The sequence below is a fragment of the Podarcis tiliguerta genome, assembly GCF_965153285.1.
Source record: "Podarcis tiliguerta genome assembly, chromosome: 16".
Taxonomy (NCBI): domain Eukaryota; kingdom Metazoa; phylum Chordata; class Lepidosauria; order Squamata; family Lacertidae; genus Podarcis; species Podarcis tiliguerta.
Window position 1 is genome coordinate 10,153,187 of NC_139549.1, and position 17,673 is coordinate 10,170,859.

A 17,673-nucleotide genomic window follows, 5' to 3' on the forward strand; every position below is an offset into this window, starting at 1 on the left:
CGGCTATTAGCGCTAATCCGCTAATAGGGTTGCTTCGCAAGACAAAAAACCCACTAGACAAAGAGACTCTCAGAACGAATTAATTTCATCTTGCGAGGCACCACTGTATGTTTTAAAGGGTTTCAGAAAGAGAGGCTGCGGTTCTTATTACCTGTCTTCAGGCGATTGTGTCAGATGGCAAGCAGATAAATAACTTTAGAAGACATCCGAAGTCAGCCCTGTACAGGGAAGTTTTTGATGTCTGATATTTTGCTGTGCTTTAAATATTTTGCGGGGAGCCGCGCAGAGTGGCCGGCGCAACCCGGCCAAATGGGCAGCATATGAATAATCCTCTTCTTCTTCTTTGGCGATCGCTCGTAGCCGAGTAAGATTGTCTCCCATAAACACGGTTTTCAAAAGTGAGTCCGTAAGTGACTGTGGAGGCCAATTCTGGATCCACACTTCCTTCCACAGTGGGGACATAGGTTTCTGGGCGGGAGTTGATCATGGTGAGGGTCTGCCAAGCATGCCTTCCTCTTAGTAATAATAATAATAATAATTTATTATTTATACCCTGCCCATCTGGCTGGGCTTCCCCAGCTACTCTAGGCAGCTTCCAACAAAATATTAAAATACAGTAACGTGTCTCCCTTGCGACCTGAGTTCGAGCATCTTCAAAACCCACGACACCATTGGCAAAGGCTGTTCTCCAACTGGAGCGCTCGCAGGCCAGTGTTTCCCAGTTGTTGGTGTTTATACTGCATAATAATAACAACAAAATTATCATATGGGAGATGGAGCAAGTTTGTTTTCTGCTGTTCGGGGGGTGGGGGGTGGGTAGGGCCGAAAACCAATGGATTTAGATGACAAGGAAGGAGATTCCGACTAAACGTCAGGAAAAATTTTCTGACAGTGAGAGCTGTTTGACAGTGGAACTGACTTGTTCGGAAGGTGGCAGACTCCTATCCGCTGGAGGGTTTTAAAGAGAGGCTGGATGACCATCTGTCAGGGATTCTTCAGCTGGGATTCCTGCATGATCCTTGGTCAGGGGTCAGCAAACTTACCGCACCTTTGGCTGGTGTCTCCAGCACCGATTGCACAGCAGGCTGGAGGGCAGGGGAGCGCGTGCCCATACGCGTGTGCACACACAATTTCTGGCGCACTTCCGGGTTGGAGGAGCACTGGAAATAGCTTGTGGGCATGTGCACGGGCCTCCGACCTGGATGTGCACCGGAAATAATGCTTGCGCATGCGCACAAGCTATTTCCGGTGCTCCTCTGACCTGGAAGTGGCAGCCATGCAGCTCAGCGCTGGTAAGAGCGGGTGGCGGGGGTTGCCGTGGGCCGGATAAATGAGTCCCTTGGACCTTATCCGGCCCACGGGCCTTAGTTTGGGAACCCCTGTCCTTGGTGTCCCTTCTAGAAGCTGAACGAGGAGCAGAGCCACAGGTGCCCCTCTGCAATCCAGAGAGCTGCCGCCGCTTTTTGTCCTCTGTTTTGTGGGATGTGATACATAAGTAGCAGTCAAGTACAACATTCCTTGTTTTCCTAGAGTGGACATGCAGGGGAATGTTTGGCGCAGCCAGTTGAAAACTTCCTGTTTCCTCCCGGCTGGGACATACTTCCTCCGCATGTGACTAGAGGTGGGCGTGACCTCACCTGTCCAGGTAACAAAAGGACAAGGCACGCTGCCACTCTCTCTCTCTTTGACTTCCTTCGTGGTTGGAGCAGCTTTTTAGCTAGAGATGCTGTGTTGGCTCGCAGCCAGCAGAGGACACTGGGATTATTCCCATATGGGATAGATCAGGCATAGGCAAACTTCGCCCTCCAGATGTTTTGGGACTACAACTCCCATCATCCCTGGCCACGGGTCCTGTTAGCTAGGGATGATGGGAATTGTAGTCCCAAAACATCTGGAGGGCCAAGTTTGCCTATGCCTGGGATAGATCCACATGTATATACTTTGTAACTAAGTCTGCCTTCAGGGATCCAACTGTGAACTGAATGTGAGTAAACTTCTTTTATTGGCTTTACACAAGATTGTGGCGTGTTTATTCTCTTAAGAGGGATATAAGGGAACTTACCAGGAACCTAATAGTAAGAGGCTTACAGAAGCCTGCAACCAGCTACCCGCCATGCATTTAAAAGGGGAATGCGAAACTCTGCTAAGCTAAGGAACTTGCTAGTGCAAGTTAAAGGTAAAGGGACCCCTGACCATTAGGTCCAGTCATGGCTGACTCTGGGGTTGCGGCGCTCATCTTGCTTTATTGGCCGAGGGAGCCGGAGTACAGCTTCCGGGTCATGTGGCCAGCATGACTAAGCCGCTTCTGGTGAACCAGAGCAGCGCACGGAAATGCCGTTTACCTTCCCGCCGGAGCGGTACCTATTTATCTACTTGCACTTTGATGTGCTTTCGAACTGCTAGGTTGGCAGGAGCAGGACCGAACAACGGGAGCTCACCCCGTCGCGGGGATTCGAACCGCCCACCTTCTGATCAGCAAGTCCTAGGCTCCGTGGCTTAACCCACAGCACCACCCGCATCCCTATAGGATATTAATAAACAATATATCCCCTCCTGCCTCATGTGTTTTGCCTCCCTGCAGGCGAATGGTGCCCAGGCCAAGGAGGAAGTGGCCCGGCTGATGCGCGGGCTGAGCGCTCTCTTGGAGGAGAAGGAGTCGTCGCTGCTCAACGCCATCGAGGAGTGCCGGCAGGACCGTGTCTCCAACCTGCGGGCGCAGCTGCACGAGCACCGTGCCATGATGGAGAACTCCGGCATGGTGGGCTACACCCAGGAGGTGCTCAAGGAGACGGACCAACCCTGCTTTGTCCAGGCTGCCAAGCAGCTGCATAACAGGTATGTGTGTGTGTGTGTGTGTGTGTGTGGATGCAACAAATTTAAAATGGCACCCGGGGAAGTTTGTGCCATAATGGGAGAGAACTAAATCCCCGGGCGCTTGCTTCCCTCAACTTTTTCTTGGCTGGTAACACAAATGTGCGTTTCCTAATGCCTTACTGGTCAGTTATTGTTGGCAGCTAGGTGAGAAACCGAGCACTGGAAGTTTCTGGAAGGAGTACCTGCTGCCATGTGGCGTTGGGAAGTTTGGCAGTTAGCTCTGGTAGAAAAATTGAGCGACAAGTGTCAGCTTTCGAGGGGTTTCCTACGGCGGGTCCGTATTCCTTCATTATGCCAGTGGTTTTTTCTGAGGGGACGCAGGGGTATGCGTACCCCTAAACATTTTGTGAATTGAACGGGAGAAGAAACTAAAAAAAAGTAAATTTTTAGTTTCTTCTCTAGCATGGTGAATCGTCAGTTCCGTTGCTACCACTGATGGCGGCCTCATTTCCTGTCACGGCGTTTCCCGAGTCTCAGACGGAAGCGAGCGTTTAATGTGTGAAGCAGTGTGGAATGTGGGTGTGTGGTGTTTTACTGATGAACGCTTGGTCTCATTGAGGGGCAGTATTTCAATATGAGTAGGGAAATCAGCCTGGAATGCCATTTTTAATGCCTTTAATGGGGGAATAACAGAAGCAGGCATGTGCGGAACGAGAGTGTTGTTGAGTGTTGAGAGACAGCAACGTGGTCCAATACCTTTTGTTGTTTCATCATGTGGCGCACCCAGTGGTGTAAATAAAAATTCAAGCCAACATGCCAGTACATTGGTCAAAAAGCCGTGGTTCTGTTATGCAACAGGTACTGGGGCACAAAATGAACATTAAAAAAAACATTGTACTGTGGTACCTCGAGTTAAGAACTTAATTCGTTCTGGAGGTCTGTTCTGAAGCTGAAACTGTTCTTAACCTGAAGCACCACTTTAGCTAATAGGGCCTCCTGCTGCCGCTGCGCCGCAGCCGCACGATTTCTATTCTCATTCTGAAGCAAAGTTCTTAACCCGAGGTAATATTTCTGGGTTAGTGGAGTCTGTAACCTGAAGCGCATGTAACCCGAGGTACCACTGTAGTTAGGAAAACGAATGCAATATTCCCAACGTCTGAATGACCCCTGAGCACAACTGATGAGAATAGTACAGATACAGTGGTACCTCGCAAGACGAAAAACTCGCAAGACGAAAGAGTTTTTTGTTTTTTTGAGTTGCTTCGCAAGACGAATTTCCCTATGGGCTTGCTTCGCAAGATGAAAATGTCTTGCGCCTTTTTCTTAAAACCGTCAATGCATTCCTATGGGAAACCGTCAATGCATTTCCTATGGGAAACCGTGCTTCGCAAGACAAAAAATTCACAAGACGAAAAAACTTGCAGAACGAATTAATTTCGTCTTGCGAGGCACCACTGTATATTGAAGAGAAGTGTGTATCTCTACCGCAGTTCAGCCTCACCTGACCTTTGCCCTCTGGGTGCTGTTGGGCTCCGTCTCCCATCACCCCCAGCGCGGGCAGCCAATGGGTCAGGGTGATGGGAATCGTAGCACCCAGCGCCCAGAGGCTGGGCAGGACAGTAGGCCTCGGATCTGCCTTGGGAAACTGCTCCTCTTTCCCTGACCCCCTCTTTCCTTCCACCAAACCCCCCACCCCGCCGGCAGGATCGTCCGGGCGACCGACTCCCTCCAGGTCTTCCGCCCGGCAGCCAGTTCGTCCTTCAGCCACTTCCAGGTGGATGTCAGCCGAGAGCTGAAGCTGCTCACGGACCTCACCTTCATCAAAGGTACGTACGGGACGTGCGGCGGCCGAGGGGGCTTCGGCGTGGTGGGAAGCGGGCCTCAAAGGGATGGGGCAGCAGGGTCGTGGGCACCCTTCCCGTGCCCTCGCGTTCCGTGCCGGTGCCGTTTCCGCCGGAGGAAATCCTTACCTGGTCCAGTTTGCCGAAGGAACCGTCGCCCTTGCGTGAAAAGCAGCGGGCGCAGAGCCGGGATTTGTTTTTGATCGTAGCAGGACAATTCCTCCTTGCCTGGGGCCTGTGAGGGGTGACCCCCTCCCAGGAGCCGTCGGGCCGCCCCCTAACAGTGGGGCTTGGCCTGCGCTGTGATCCCCCGACGGAAGGTAGCTTGTGTGGCGTCGATCTGACAGATCACGGCCCTTGGGTGCGGAGGGTAAGTATGGGGGCTGTTCCCCCCCCCTTCCATTCCGCTTCACCCCATTCCCACTTCACGCATCCCCCTCCAGACCCAAGGTGGGCTGGGTGGGTGTTTGATTCCCCCGCCACCCCGTCTCTCACATCGCCTCTGGACCGCACCCTGGGATTCTTGGCCCCGGTCAGCTCCATCTCACCCCCCTGACCTGCGACTCCTGCATCCCATTATCCATAGCCCACCCGATATTCCAGGCGCAGCGCCCGCCCCCCAGCGGCCCACCTCTGCCCCGTGCCTGGCTGTTGACCCATCTCAGACCTGCTTTACCTCTCTTTGTTTATAGGCTTTGGCTGCTGCTGAGTCATCATCGAAGTAAAAAAATGAGGCAAGTCATCTCCCGCCCAGCCGACCCCCCTCCACCTCAGTCCTCCCTGAGCCGCCTGACACTCTCTCTCACTTCTCTCTTTCTCCTCCCTCTGCCCCCATCGCCAGCCCTCGCGCCTCCATCCTGCATCCTTCGCCTGCATCCTCCCGTCCCCCTGTGTGGCTTAGGTTTGGTTCGGGTCCTCAAGATGCTCTGGCCGGGCCAAGCACCTCTGAGCGCGTGCAGAGTAAAAAAAAAGACCGCTCGGTCTCAGGGTTCCTTCCCGCTCACTGCTGATTCTCAATTTAGGTTTTGCTGTAGACAGTGTCCAAATACAGTGGTATCTCAGGTTAAGTACTTAATTCGTTCCGGAGGTCCGTTCTTAACCTGAAACTGTTCTTAACCTGAAGCACCACTTTAGCTAATGGGGCCTCCTGCTGCCGCTGGAGCATGATTTCTGTTCTCATCCTGAAGCAAAGTTCTTAACCTGAAGCACTATTTCGGGGTTAGCGGAGTCTGTAACCTGAAGTGTATGTAACCTGAGGTACCACTGTAAGCGTTCACGGTTGGGACGACGAAATAGTTTCAGTTTCTTCTGCAAGGCATGACACAGAAGGGTGCAGGTTTGGGGTAGAGAGTTCTAGGGGCCCTGTGTGCTTCACTGCCGCTTCCTTGCCCCCCAACCAAATTTATTTCTTCCCTGCTATTTTAAAACTCAAAAGCTTTTCTCCCAATACAGTGGTACCTCGGGTTAAGAACTTAATTCGTTCTGGAGGTCTGTTCTTAACTTGAAACTGTTCTTAACCTGAGGTACCACTTTAGTTAATGGGGCCTCCTGCTGCTGCCGTGCCGCCGGAGCACGATTTCTGTTCTCATCCTGAAGCAAAGTTCTTAATCCGAGCTTAATATTTCTGGGTTAGCTGAGTCTGTAACCTGAAGCATCTGTAACCTGAAGCGTCTGTAACCCGAGGTACCACTGTATCTTGACTTCTGCCAAAACTCTCCATTGTATAATTCAGGGGTTTAGGCCACAATTCAGCCCCTTCAAATGTTGCTGGATTCTAAGTCCCATCAGCCCCGGAGGCAATGGGGCTGCAGGAAGCAAAATTCTAGAGGGTTGGCTACCCCTGGTTTTCAGTTAAACATTTCTGTCCTGTCTGAACTGGGGGCCACCCTTATTCCTGGGAAGCAAGCCAGGCAGTCGCCTGGGGTGACAAAATACCAGGAGCGAGTTGGTGAGCTGCCTCAGCTGTGTAAATATCATTGAATCATAGAACGGTAGAGTTGGAAGGGACCCCATGTTTCATCTAGTCCAACCCCCTGCAAAGCAGGAATTTCAGCTAAAGAGTCCATGACAGAGGGCCATCCATCCTCTGCTTAAAAACGTCCAAGGAAGGAGAGAGCCCACCACCTCCCGAGGGAGACCATTCCATATCGGAGAGAGACTTCCTGTAGCTTGCGGAGATCTGTTGTGTTCTGGAGGACATCAACTGCAAAATCATCGAAGGGGGGCATTAGGCCTCTGAACACCAGTTGGGGAGAATTGAGGTTGTGTAGGGCTGTGTACCAGCTTTAGACAAATCCCAGATCTTGAACCGAATGGGGTTGATCCAGGGTTTGCCTGGACAGGGCTGAGGTAATCCTTCATCACCCTGGGGTGGGGCCACCCAGAGTGAAGTGGGGCTCTCAGAAGAAGACACTTTTTGATTTTTTGACCATTAGTGGTCTGGGTTGAAGGGGCCAGGACTCTCAACAACTTTACTCCCTGGTGCCCAAACAAAAACATGGATAATACCCTTTTAATTCTCTGGCTTTCTTCCTTCACCCTTTTCATTTTAGAGGTCCCGGGTTACATCTAACTGAATTTTTACACGCATTGAAACAAATGTCATATCCATCCATTTTTCAATAGGGCCTAACACAGGATACGACCCCCTGAATCTTGTTTTTGAGAATCACCTCCCTCCTCTGCAAAATATTACAGTCTTCTTCCAATTTAACCAACAAACTGATCAAAAAAATCTGAGGTTAATTAGCTCGCGTTGCCTTTCTAGGCCCCACTGAATGCAGTGGGAACAATTCCTGCAGTGGACTGCAGTGTAAGTTGCATATTTTGTTTCCAAAAGGGTTCGTTTCTCTTTCCCCATCACCACCAAGAAATAATAATAATAATAATTTTAATTTATATGCCGCCCATCTGACAGGGTTGCCCCGGCCACGTTGGCCGGCTTCAGGCGAATTAAAATACAGTAACACTTCAAACATTTAAAACTTCCCTATACAGGGCTGCCTTCGGATGTCTTCTAAAAGTCAGACAGTTGTTTATCTCCTTGACATCTGATGGGAGGGCGTTCCACAGGGCGGGTGCCACTACTGAGAAGGCCTTGTGTAACCTCACTTATCGCAGTGAGAAGCCACCAGAAGGCCCTCGGCGCTGGACCTCACTGCCTAGGCCGAATGAAAGTTATTATTCGTTTCATTTTTTACTGAAAGCAACTGAAAGGGACTTGCGGCAATCATTCAGTGCTGTCTTCTCCCCTTTTATTCATTTTTGGGTCCCACGGCAGGAGTGGGGGAAACTCATATCTGGCTCCCCAGCCCTCTCCATCGATGTCCTGGCCCTCTCAAGGCCACCACCACATCGCCTCAGCTCTCTCCTTCTCTTCTGTGTCTATCCAGCCATGGTCTGTCTCCTCCTGCCTCGACGCCACCGCTCTTCCTCTCCTCCTCCTCCTCTCTTTCTTCCCCCTTTCCCTTCCCACCCTGCTCCCTGACTCTCGCACTCAGCCTCTTTCTGCTCCCCGGAGTCTCTCAGCAGCTTGCCCCGTCTTCCCGACAGCTCTCCCCCCCACCCCGTTTTTTCGCCTTCTGGAACCCCCTTAGCCTGTAGCCGGTTGTCTGTCGGTCCGTGCAGAGCGCCCGTCGCCTGTTGTCGGCGCCGCTGCCTGACATCGCCTGTCTTTGCCCCCCTCTCCCTCCTTCTTTCTCTCTCTCCCCCACCGCAGCGCCGGAGGCCCCCGTGATCGACACGCAGCGCACCTACGCCTACGACCAGATCTTCCTCTGCTGGCGCCTGCCGCAGCACTCGCCGTCCGCCTGGCACTACACGGTGGAGTTCCGGCGTGCCGAGCCCAAAGGGAAGGCCCTCAAGCTGTGGCAGCGCCGCGAGGAGGTGCGTGGCACCAGCGCCATGGTGGAGTACCTGGACACCGACTGCGTCTACGTCCTGCGGGTCAAGGGGTACAACAAGGCCGGGTTCGGAGACTACAGCGAGGACATCTACTTGCACACGCCACCAGCACCCGGTAAGACCCTCCTAAAAATATAGGCAGTCTGACAACCAGGGCAGCCCTGGTCACGTTTACCTGGAAATAATAATAATAATAATAATAATAATAATAATATCTTTATTGTCATTGCCCCCTTCGGGGACAACAAAATTACTTGACTGCTCCATAAAAACACTAATTAAACAATACAGTATAATACAGCAAGGGAGATTAGATGACTTTCAAAGTCCGGGCTTCCCATTCAGGGCCGAGATCGCTCTGGAGAAGAAGCTGTTCTTAAGACGGCTCGTTCTTGTCTTCATCGTCCTGTATCTCCGTCCTGACGGCAAGAGCTCGAAGAGACAGTGACCAGGATGCGATGGATCTTTTACCATGTCCAGTGCCTTCCTATGGCACCTTGTGGCATAAATCTGCTCTAAGGTGGAGAGTGGGCAGCCAACAATGCTCTCTGCTGCCTTAACAACCCTGCACAACCCCATCCTGTCCTGGGTAGTACAGCTTCCGTACCACACACATAAGCCATAAGTGAGCACGCTCGCAATGGGACAGTGATAGAAGGCATGCAGCCTTCGAGGTTATTTGGGTCCAGGGTACCTCGGGGATCAACTCGATCACCAAGATTATCTGCAGGCGTGTCGTCAGCCCTTTCCCGAGTTGGCAACGACGAGAAACCGAGCCTTTAGAGCCATCGGCCTGGTCCTGTGGAACTATCTGCCCCTAGAGATTCGGCAGACACCTTCTGTGCCAGCATGGTTAAGAGCGTAGTTGTTAAGAGCGGTGGACTCGTAATCTGGGGAACCGGGTTCACTTCCCCGTTCCTCCACATGCAGCTGCTGGGTGACCTTGGGCTAGTGACACTTCTCTGAAGTCTCTCAGCCCCACTCACCTCACAGAGTGTTTGTTGTGGGGGAGGAAGGGGAAGGAGAATGTGAGCTGCTTTGAGACTCCTTTGGGTAGTGATAAAGTGGGATATCAAATCCAAACTCTTCTTCTTCTTCTTTGAAAAGCCTGCCGAAAACTTTCCTATCCCACCAGGCAGGCGGTGAAGAATATGCGCCCTTCCCCAATGGTTAATTCATGCCTGTTTCAAACTTTTGAAAGATGTTTTAAACTTTTAAAAATGGTTTTATAGTGGTACCTTGGTTCTCAAACTTAATCCGTTCTGGAAAATCCGTTCCAAAACCAAAGTGTTCCAAAATCAAGGCGTGCTTTCCCTTAGAAAGTAATGCAAAACGGATTAATCTGTTCCAGATTTTTAAAAACAACCCCTAAAACAGCAATTTAACATGAATTTTACTATCTAACGAGACCATTGATCCATAAAATGAAAGCAATAAACAATGCACTGTAGTGTAAAATCAATGAAACAGTATTGTAGATGATAAAAATGAAAATGTATTTTTTCCCCTTACCTGCCCTGTCTAAAGTGGCTTTGCAGCTTTTATCCATTTCCGCAGTCACACAATCAACCAATCAATCAATCAATCAATCAATCAGTAGCTGAGCTGGGTTCCACATAGTCACTAAAACAAAACAAAAAAGCCACAAAAATGCAAAATAAATAGCATAAACAGACACTCCTTAGCGTGTGGCACTCAGAAAGAAAGTGTGGCACTCAAATCGGAGCATGTTCAGCTTCCAAAAAAAGTTTGCAAACCGGAAAACTTACTTCCGGGTTTATTTTGTTCAACAACTAAGCTGTTCAAGAAACAAGGTACCACTGTCCTGAACGGTTCTTGTTCTATTGTTATTGTTTATTGAATTTGTATACAGCCCTTCATTGGGGTGGATCACAGTTTTACTGCTGTAAACCGCTTGGCTATTTTTAAATGATGTCGTGGTATACAAATATTTTTTTAAAACGAATGAATGAATGGGCCCCATCTGCACTGTAGGTTTAAAGCAACATCAGATCACTTTAGAAAGCCAAAAAGTATCCCGGGAACTCTTAATATTTTAAGGGTGCTAGGAGTTGTCAGGAGAACCCTCATTCCCTTCCCAGGACTGCAAATTCCCAGAGTGGTTTAACAATCAGTGCCTCTTCCTAAGGAACTCTGGGAATTGTAGTTCTGTGATGGGGAATAGGGCTGTATTGCAGAAGGGATGTTGATTAGGATATTGACTGTAATATTGAGCAGCTCCTAATGACTTTTTGCACCCTTGACAAATAATAATAATAATAATAATAATAATAATAATAATAATAATAATAATAATAATATCTTTATTGTCATTGCCCCCTTCGGGGACAACGAAATTACTTGACTGCTCCATAAAAACACTAATTAAACAATACAGTATAATACAGCAAGGGAGATTAGATGACTTTCAAAGTCCAGGCTTCCCATTCAGGGCCGAGATCGCTCTGGAGAAGAAGCTGTTCTTAAGACGGCTCGTTCTTGTCTTCATCGTCCTGTATCTCCGTCCCGACGGCAAGAGCTCGATGAGACAGTGACCAGGATGCGATGGATCTTTTACTATGTCCAGTGCCTTCCTATGGCACCTTGTGGCATAAATCTGCTCTAAGGTGGAGAGTGGGCAGCCAACAATGCTCTCTGCTGCCTTAACAACCCTGCGCAACCCCATCCTGTCCTGGGTAGTACAGCTTCCGTACCACACACATAAGCCATAAGTGAGCACGCTCTCAATGGCACAGTGATAGAAGGCAAGCAGCAGTTTCTGCGGAAGATGGTTTTTCCTTAGTATTCTCAAAAAATACAGTCTCTGCTGCGCGCTACAGTTCCCAGAGTTATTTGGGGGAGAATCATGGCTGTTTAAAGTGTTGATGTGTCTAAAGTTTCTACACCTCAAAAGCTTTTGGTGGGGCCGGGTTCTTCCTGGTTAAGATTTTCTCTCCTCCTTTTCCTTCTGCCTGCCTTCCGCCTTCGCCTTCTCCCAAGTGCTGAACTTCTTCCTGGACAACCGGTGGGGGTTCAACCGGGAGCGCCTGGCCATCAGCAAGGACCAGCGGGCCGTCCGGAGCGTGCCGGGGCTGCCCATGCTTTTTGCCGCAGAGCGGCTGATGACCAGCTGCCACCTGTCGATCGACCTGGTGATTGGGGATGTGGCCGTCACCCAGGGGCGCAGCTATTGGGCCTGCTGCGTGGACCCTAGCTCCTACCTGGTCAAGGTGGGCGTCGGGCTGGAGAGCAAGCTGCAAGAGTGGTTCCAGGTACCGCAGGATGTGGTGAGCCCCAGGTGAGCAGCGGCTGCTCTGGAGGGGGGAAGAGGGGCAGGTTTTCTCAAGGAAATTGACTTTTTCATTTCATAAAGTTTATATATACAGTGGTACCTCAGGTTAAGTACTTAATTCATTCTGGAGGCCCGTTCTTAACCTGAAACTGTTCTTAACCTGAAGCACCACTTTAGCTAATGGGGCCTCCTGCTGCCGCCACGCCACCGGAGCACGATTTCTGTTCTCATCCTGAAGCCAAGTTCTTAACCCGAGTTAATATTTCTGGGTTAGATCAAAATTAAGATAAAGGTAAAGAGGGAAAGGATTTGCTGAACAAACAATTGAACTGGAATACAAAGGGGGGAGGTGTGGGGAAGTCCGAGAAACAAGCAAATGTAAGATATGTTCTGAAAGATGGAATTGTTTTTAATTGTTGTTATTGTTTGTATTTTTTCTGGTATTGTTTTTCTTTTTCTTTCTTCTGTTTGTTTTCTTTGTTATTTTGTGAAAATCTTAATAAAATATTATATATATATATATATATATATATATATATATATATATATATATATATATTTCTGGGTTAGCTGAGTCTGTAACCTGAAGCGTCTGTAACCTGAGGTACCACTGTATACAGAAAAACCTCCACCAAGCTGTATTGCAGAAGGGATATTGATTAGGATATTGACTGTAATATTGAGCAGCTTATTGATCAGGGTATAAATAGAAATACTGCTATATTGCAATAGCTCAGCTGGTTAGAACGTGATGCTGATAACACCAAGGTTGCAGGTTCAATCCCCATATGGGAGAGCTGCGTAGTCCTGCATTGCAGGGGGTTGGACTAGATGATCCTTAAGGCCCCTTCCAGTTGGAATAATAATAATAATAATAATAATAATAATAATAATAATAATGTACCCCATTCATCTGACTGGGTTGCCCCAGCCACTCTGGGTGGCTTCCAGCATAATAACAACACAGCAAAACGTCAAACATTAAAAGCTTCCCGATACAGGGCTGCCTTCAGATGTCTTCTAAAAGTTGTATAGTTCTTTATCTCCTTGACATCTGATGGGAGGGGGTTCCACAGGGCGGGCGCCACTACCGAGAAGGCCCTCTGCCTGGTTCCCTGTAACTTCGCTTCTTGCAGGGAGGGAACCGCCAGAAGGCCCTCAGTGCTGGATCTCACTGTCTGGACTGAACGATGAGGGTGGAGACGCTCCTTCAAGGAGATAAATAACTGTACAACTTTTAGAATCGTCTGAAGCCAACCCTGTTTTCGGGACGTTTTTAAACGTTTGCTTTGTCCCTTTATATTTTGTTGGGAGCTGTCTGATCTGACTGGCAACCCAGCCAGATGTGCGGCGTATAAGAAATACCGTATTTTTCGCTCTATTGGACGCACTGGACCATAGGACGCACTGGACCATAGGAGGGGGAGAACAGGGAAAAAATATTTTTTTCCTTGTTCTCCCCCTCTAAAACAAGGTGCGTTCAAGGTGCATTCACCCGAGCGTGTGGAGCTGGCGGTGGGGGGAAGCGCTGCTTCCCCCCACCCCCAGCCTCAAAGATCCCTGAAGCCTTTGGAGCATAGCGCCCTGCTGCCCTGCAGAGGCTTTGCGCGCAGCTGTCCCTAAGCTAGAAGAGCGAGATGGAGCCCTCCCTTCTGGCTTGGGAACAGCCTTGCTAGCCTCTGCAGGAGAGCGGGGTGAAGGCACCCCGCTGCCCTGGAGAGGCTTTGCGCGCAGCCGTCCCCAAGCTAGAAGAGCGAGATGGAGTCCTCCCTTCTGGCTTGGGAACAGCCTTGCTAGCCTCTGCAGGAGAGCGGGGTGAAGGCACCCCGCTGCCCTGGAGAGGCTTTGCGCGCAGCTGTCCCCAAGCTAGTACAGCAAGATGGAGCCCTCCGCAGCGCTCCGTCTCCCTGTTCTGCCTTTCGGCTTAGCGGCGCAGCCTGCATTCGCTCTATAGGACGCACACACATTTCCCCTTAATTTTTGGAGGGGAAAAAGTGCGTCCTATAGAGCGAAAAATACGGTAAATGATGATGATGATTAACCGTCAGTCACTTCTTGCGAAGGCTTATCTTTCGGCCCAGGCTGGCTGGGGGCTGATGGGAGCTGGAGTCTGAAAACACCATGGCTGGCTCGGAGCTGGTGGGAACTGTAGTTCTTGGACTCCAGCTCCCATGGTAAGGAAGGCCCTGAGGTTCCCAGGGGGCTGGGGCCTTGACCGCGGTGCGAGCCAGCTTCCTAGGCTCATGTGCCGTCGGACATGTTGCTCTGAGGCCTAACTCCTCCACCTCCTTGCCTCCTCGTTTCCTGCGGCTCAGGTACGACCCCGACAGCGGCCATGACAGCGGCGCCGAGGACACCACCCTGGACACGGCGCCGCCTTTCGCCTTCCTGACCATCGGCATGGGCAAGATCCTCCTCTCGCACGGCGTGGCGCTGACCTCGCGGGACCCCGGCAACTGCACTGTGCCGCTGCCTCCCCGTGTGGGCATCTGCCTGGACTACGAGCGGGGCAAAGTGACGTTCTTCGACGCCGTCTCCTTCCGCAGCCTCTGGGAGTGCGGCATCGACTGCTCGGGACCCGTCTGCCCCGCCTTCTGCTTCATCGGCGGCGGCGCCCTGCACCTCCAGGAGCTGGTGGCCAACCGACAGGAGCGGAAGGTCACCATTGGCGGCTTCTCCAAGATGGACTGAGCGTCTCTTGGCATCTCTTGGCGCGAGGGAGGCGGAAACCGAGCGGGAGGCGGCCTCCGGTGCACGAGAACAGTCATCCCTCCCGCTAAATGGGCCTCCGGGCGCCTGTTGAAAGCGACGGAGGATGCCCGGGGCCTACAACAAAATGGCCGCCCTTCCGCTCGCGGGCCATACTGAGATTTGCCCCGCCTGGCGGGCTGATGGACCTTCCAGCGGATAGAAGAGACTCTGCCTTTCGAAAGACCGCGATCCTGTCGTAGACCTCCCCTCGTAGAACGTTTGCTGTGGAGATAATTTTGTGGGGGACAGGGACGGGACAGAGCGGGGTGCTGCCCCCATAAGCTGCACTGTGTGTGCTTGTGGGGGGCGGGAATGTCTTTCTGTTTCATCAGGTCCTTTGTTTTTCCTACCCCCGCAACATCTTTTCTGGTCCCTCCGTGTCCTTGTGCCTTGGGGTGGGGGGCACTCTCCCAGTTGGGATGCTTGCCCCAAAGACTCTGAAGGAACCTAGCTCCCTGTGGGGCAGGAATTTTCATCTGTGGAGGAGGTAAGGATGTTTCGTTTGATGCATGGACGAATTAGGGATGTTTTTAACCACACACAATCTCCCTTTTTTAAACTCTGTAACCCATCTGTGCTCTTTCCCCCTACATCTTTCCATCGACACCCCACCACCAGCGACGGGGTGATTGGCACCTGTCGCGTCTCTCCTGGTCTGACTCCAATTTTGAACTGAATGTTTTTTAAAGCTCCCCCCTTCCAAAGAGCCCCTTCCCCAACTTTGCAAGTCTTGCAAGGCCTCACAGGTGCCTCACCCTCCTCATTTTTGGATCGAGTCCCATCTCTTATCTTGTCTACATGATGTCAAAGTCTGTTTTTTCCAATCTGTCTTGGGTTTTGCAAACCGTGGGTTTCTGGATTTTTGGCAAAGGGTGTGAAAGGGCAACGGGATGAATAATCACCCCTGTTGGGGGGGGGGAATTGAGAGTCCCCCTCCAAGGGAGAAAGGGAGGTGGGTGGGACAGAGGGGGGTGGGCAGGGGTGAACTAAGGCAATCAAAACTGTTTTCGTGCAGGTTTAAGATTTTATAGTGTAGATCTGCCTGTTCACTTCAGGATTGTTGTGATATTAAAAAAAAAAACATTAAACGGAACGGTGAATCGCACCCGGCTCTCTTCTGACTGACTGCATTTGTTTTCTGGATGTTGCTTCTCCATGAAGGTCCCTAAAATGGATCCTTCACACATCTGAGATCTCCTCACTGTTCCCCAAGGAAGCCTCATTTCGCACCCAGAACATGACACTATGGTTTCCACTATTAATTTCCGTGATTCTAAGTTGCAATGCCTGGTTTCCTTTTGATTGTCAGTGTGTAAGGAGAACAGACATCCCTGCAGGACACCCCCACTCCCTGATAGCTGCTACCCACCCCCCAAAAGAAAGGAAGGTGAGTCACTTTCATCCACCATTAAGGACCGCCTAGGTAGAGATGATGCGGGGATGCGGGTGGCGCTGTGGGTTAAACCACAGATCCTAGGACTTGCCGATCAGAACATCGGCGGTTCGAATCCCCGCGATGGGGTGAGCTCCTGTTGCTTGGTCCCTGCTCCTGCCAACCTAGCAGTTCGAAAGCACGTCAAAGTGCAAGTAGATAAATAGGTACCGCTCCAGCGGGAAGGTAAACAGCGTTTCCATGTGCTGCTCTGGTTCGCCAGAAGCAGCTTAGTCATGCTGGCCACATGACCCAGAAGCTGTACGCCGGCTCCCTCGGCCAATAAAGCGAGATGAGCGCCGCAACCCCAGAGTCGGTCACGACTGGACCTCATGGTCAGGCGTCCCTTTACCTTTACCTTTAGGTAGAGATGGGTAGATCCTTCTGGCATATGCAGACGTGATCTAGTGGGTCCTTCTCCTGCACATGTCTGAGAATAAAAGGGCATGTAAGTTAGGAGGGAGCAAGAGCCTCAGGCCCTCTGTGCCTCTCTATGCGGCCCTCAGAACTGTCCCCGGGCCGCTCAGTTCTTTCAACAGGTGTTTGGTTCTGGCAATAGCCAGCAGAGGGCACTGCAGCACTAGGAACAGAGATATTTAAGTTTATGCTGTTCCAGCCAATAATTAATTGCTGGTTTTGTTGTGACTTGAGGGAGTTTCCACAGGGCAGCCTTTTGCAGGCTCGTACCTGCAGAGTGAGGGTTGCAGAGAGGTCATGGCATTTTTGCAGTGTTTTCTGTTTGCAAATGCAACAACGAAAGAAGGAAGTCTGGTTACATCTTAAGGGCTAGGCTCCATTATTATGGCATGCCGTTTCATTTGCTAGAGTCTGCCTCATCCATGATCTGAACAAAGCCTACTGTCTAGTAGTAGTAGTAGCAGTAGTAGTAATTATTATTATTATTATTATTATTATTATTATTTATTTTATTATTGTCTCCTGCTGGTAGCCACCAACCATCAAGGGTCACTGAGCAAGAAGAAAACACAATAATACATATCATTATAACACGCAAAACAATAACAGTAAGTGAAAAGTTTTAGAGCTTTTTTTTAAGCTTTAACCAAAGTTGCTTAGCTTTTTAAAAAAAATAAATAAATCTCAAAATAATAATAATGAAGTTTTAGAGCTATTCTTAAGGAAATTCACCCAAAAAGAATTTCCTGGACACTGCAGCGATGTCCACTGTTTCAGACTGCCGTATTCTGGATGTATGGCAGCCCTACTGGAATACATCTTCCTGTAGGAAAGGTAAGCTCCGCCTCTGTTTGCCTCTGGCCCCGCCCACATGTGTCCCCAGGAAGGTGGTCCGTGCTGCAACATGGCTCTCGTGCTGAAAAAGTTCCTCTGCCTTTGATGAACCAGCATGTTCCGATGTAAAGGTAAAGGGACCCCTGACCATTAGGTCCAGTCGTGGCCGACTCTGGGGTTGCAGCGCTCATCTCGCTTTATTGGCCGAGGGAGCCGGCATACAGCTTCTGGGTCATGTGGCCAGCATGACTACGCCACTTCTGGAGAACCAGAGCAGCGCACGGAAACGCCGTTTACCTTCCCGCCGGAGCGGTACCTATTTATCTACTTGCACTTTTTTTGGGCGTGCTTTCGAACTGCTAGGTTGGCAGGAGCAGGGACCGAGCAAT

The 17,673-nt window shown here is 50.4% G+C and overlaps 1 protein-coding gene across 1 annotated transcript; it reads left to right on the forward strand.

Annotated features, from left to right (window-relative positions):
• Nucleotides 1–2,560: 2,560 nt before the first annotated feature.
• Nucleotides 2,561–15,710, forward strand: LOC310666990 (tripartite motif-containing protein 46-like; the record flags this gene model as incomplete). Its single annotated transcript, XM_083418586.1, has 5 exons — nt 2,561–2,835; nt 4,519–4,640; nt 8,374–8,673; nt 11,559–11,856; nt 14,166–15,710. 5 exons carry the CDS (start codon nt 2,561–2,563, stop codon nt 14,539–14,541), a joined length of 1,371 nt encoding a protein of 456 aa, XP_083274712.1. The 3' UTR covers nt 14,542–15,710.
• Between the last annotated feature and the right edge of the window lie 1,963 nt (nt 15,711–17,673).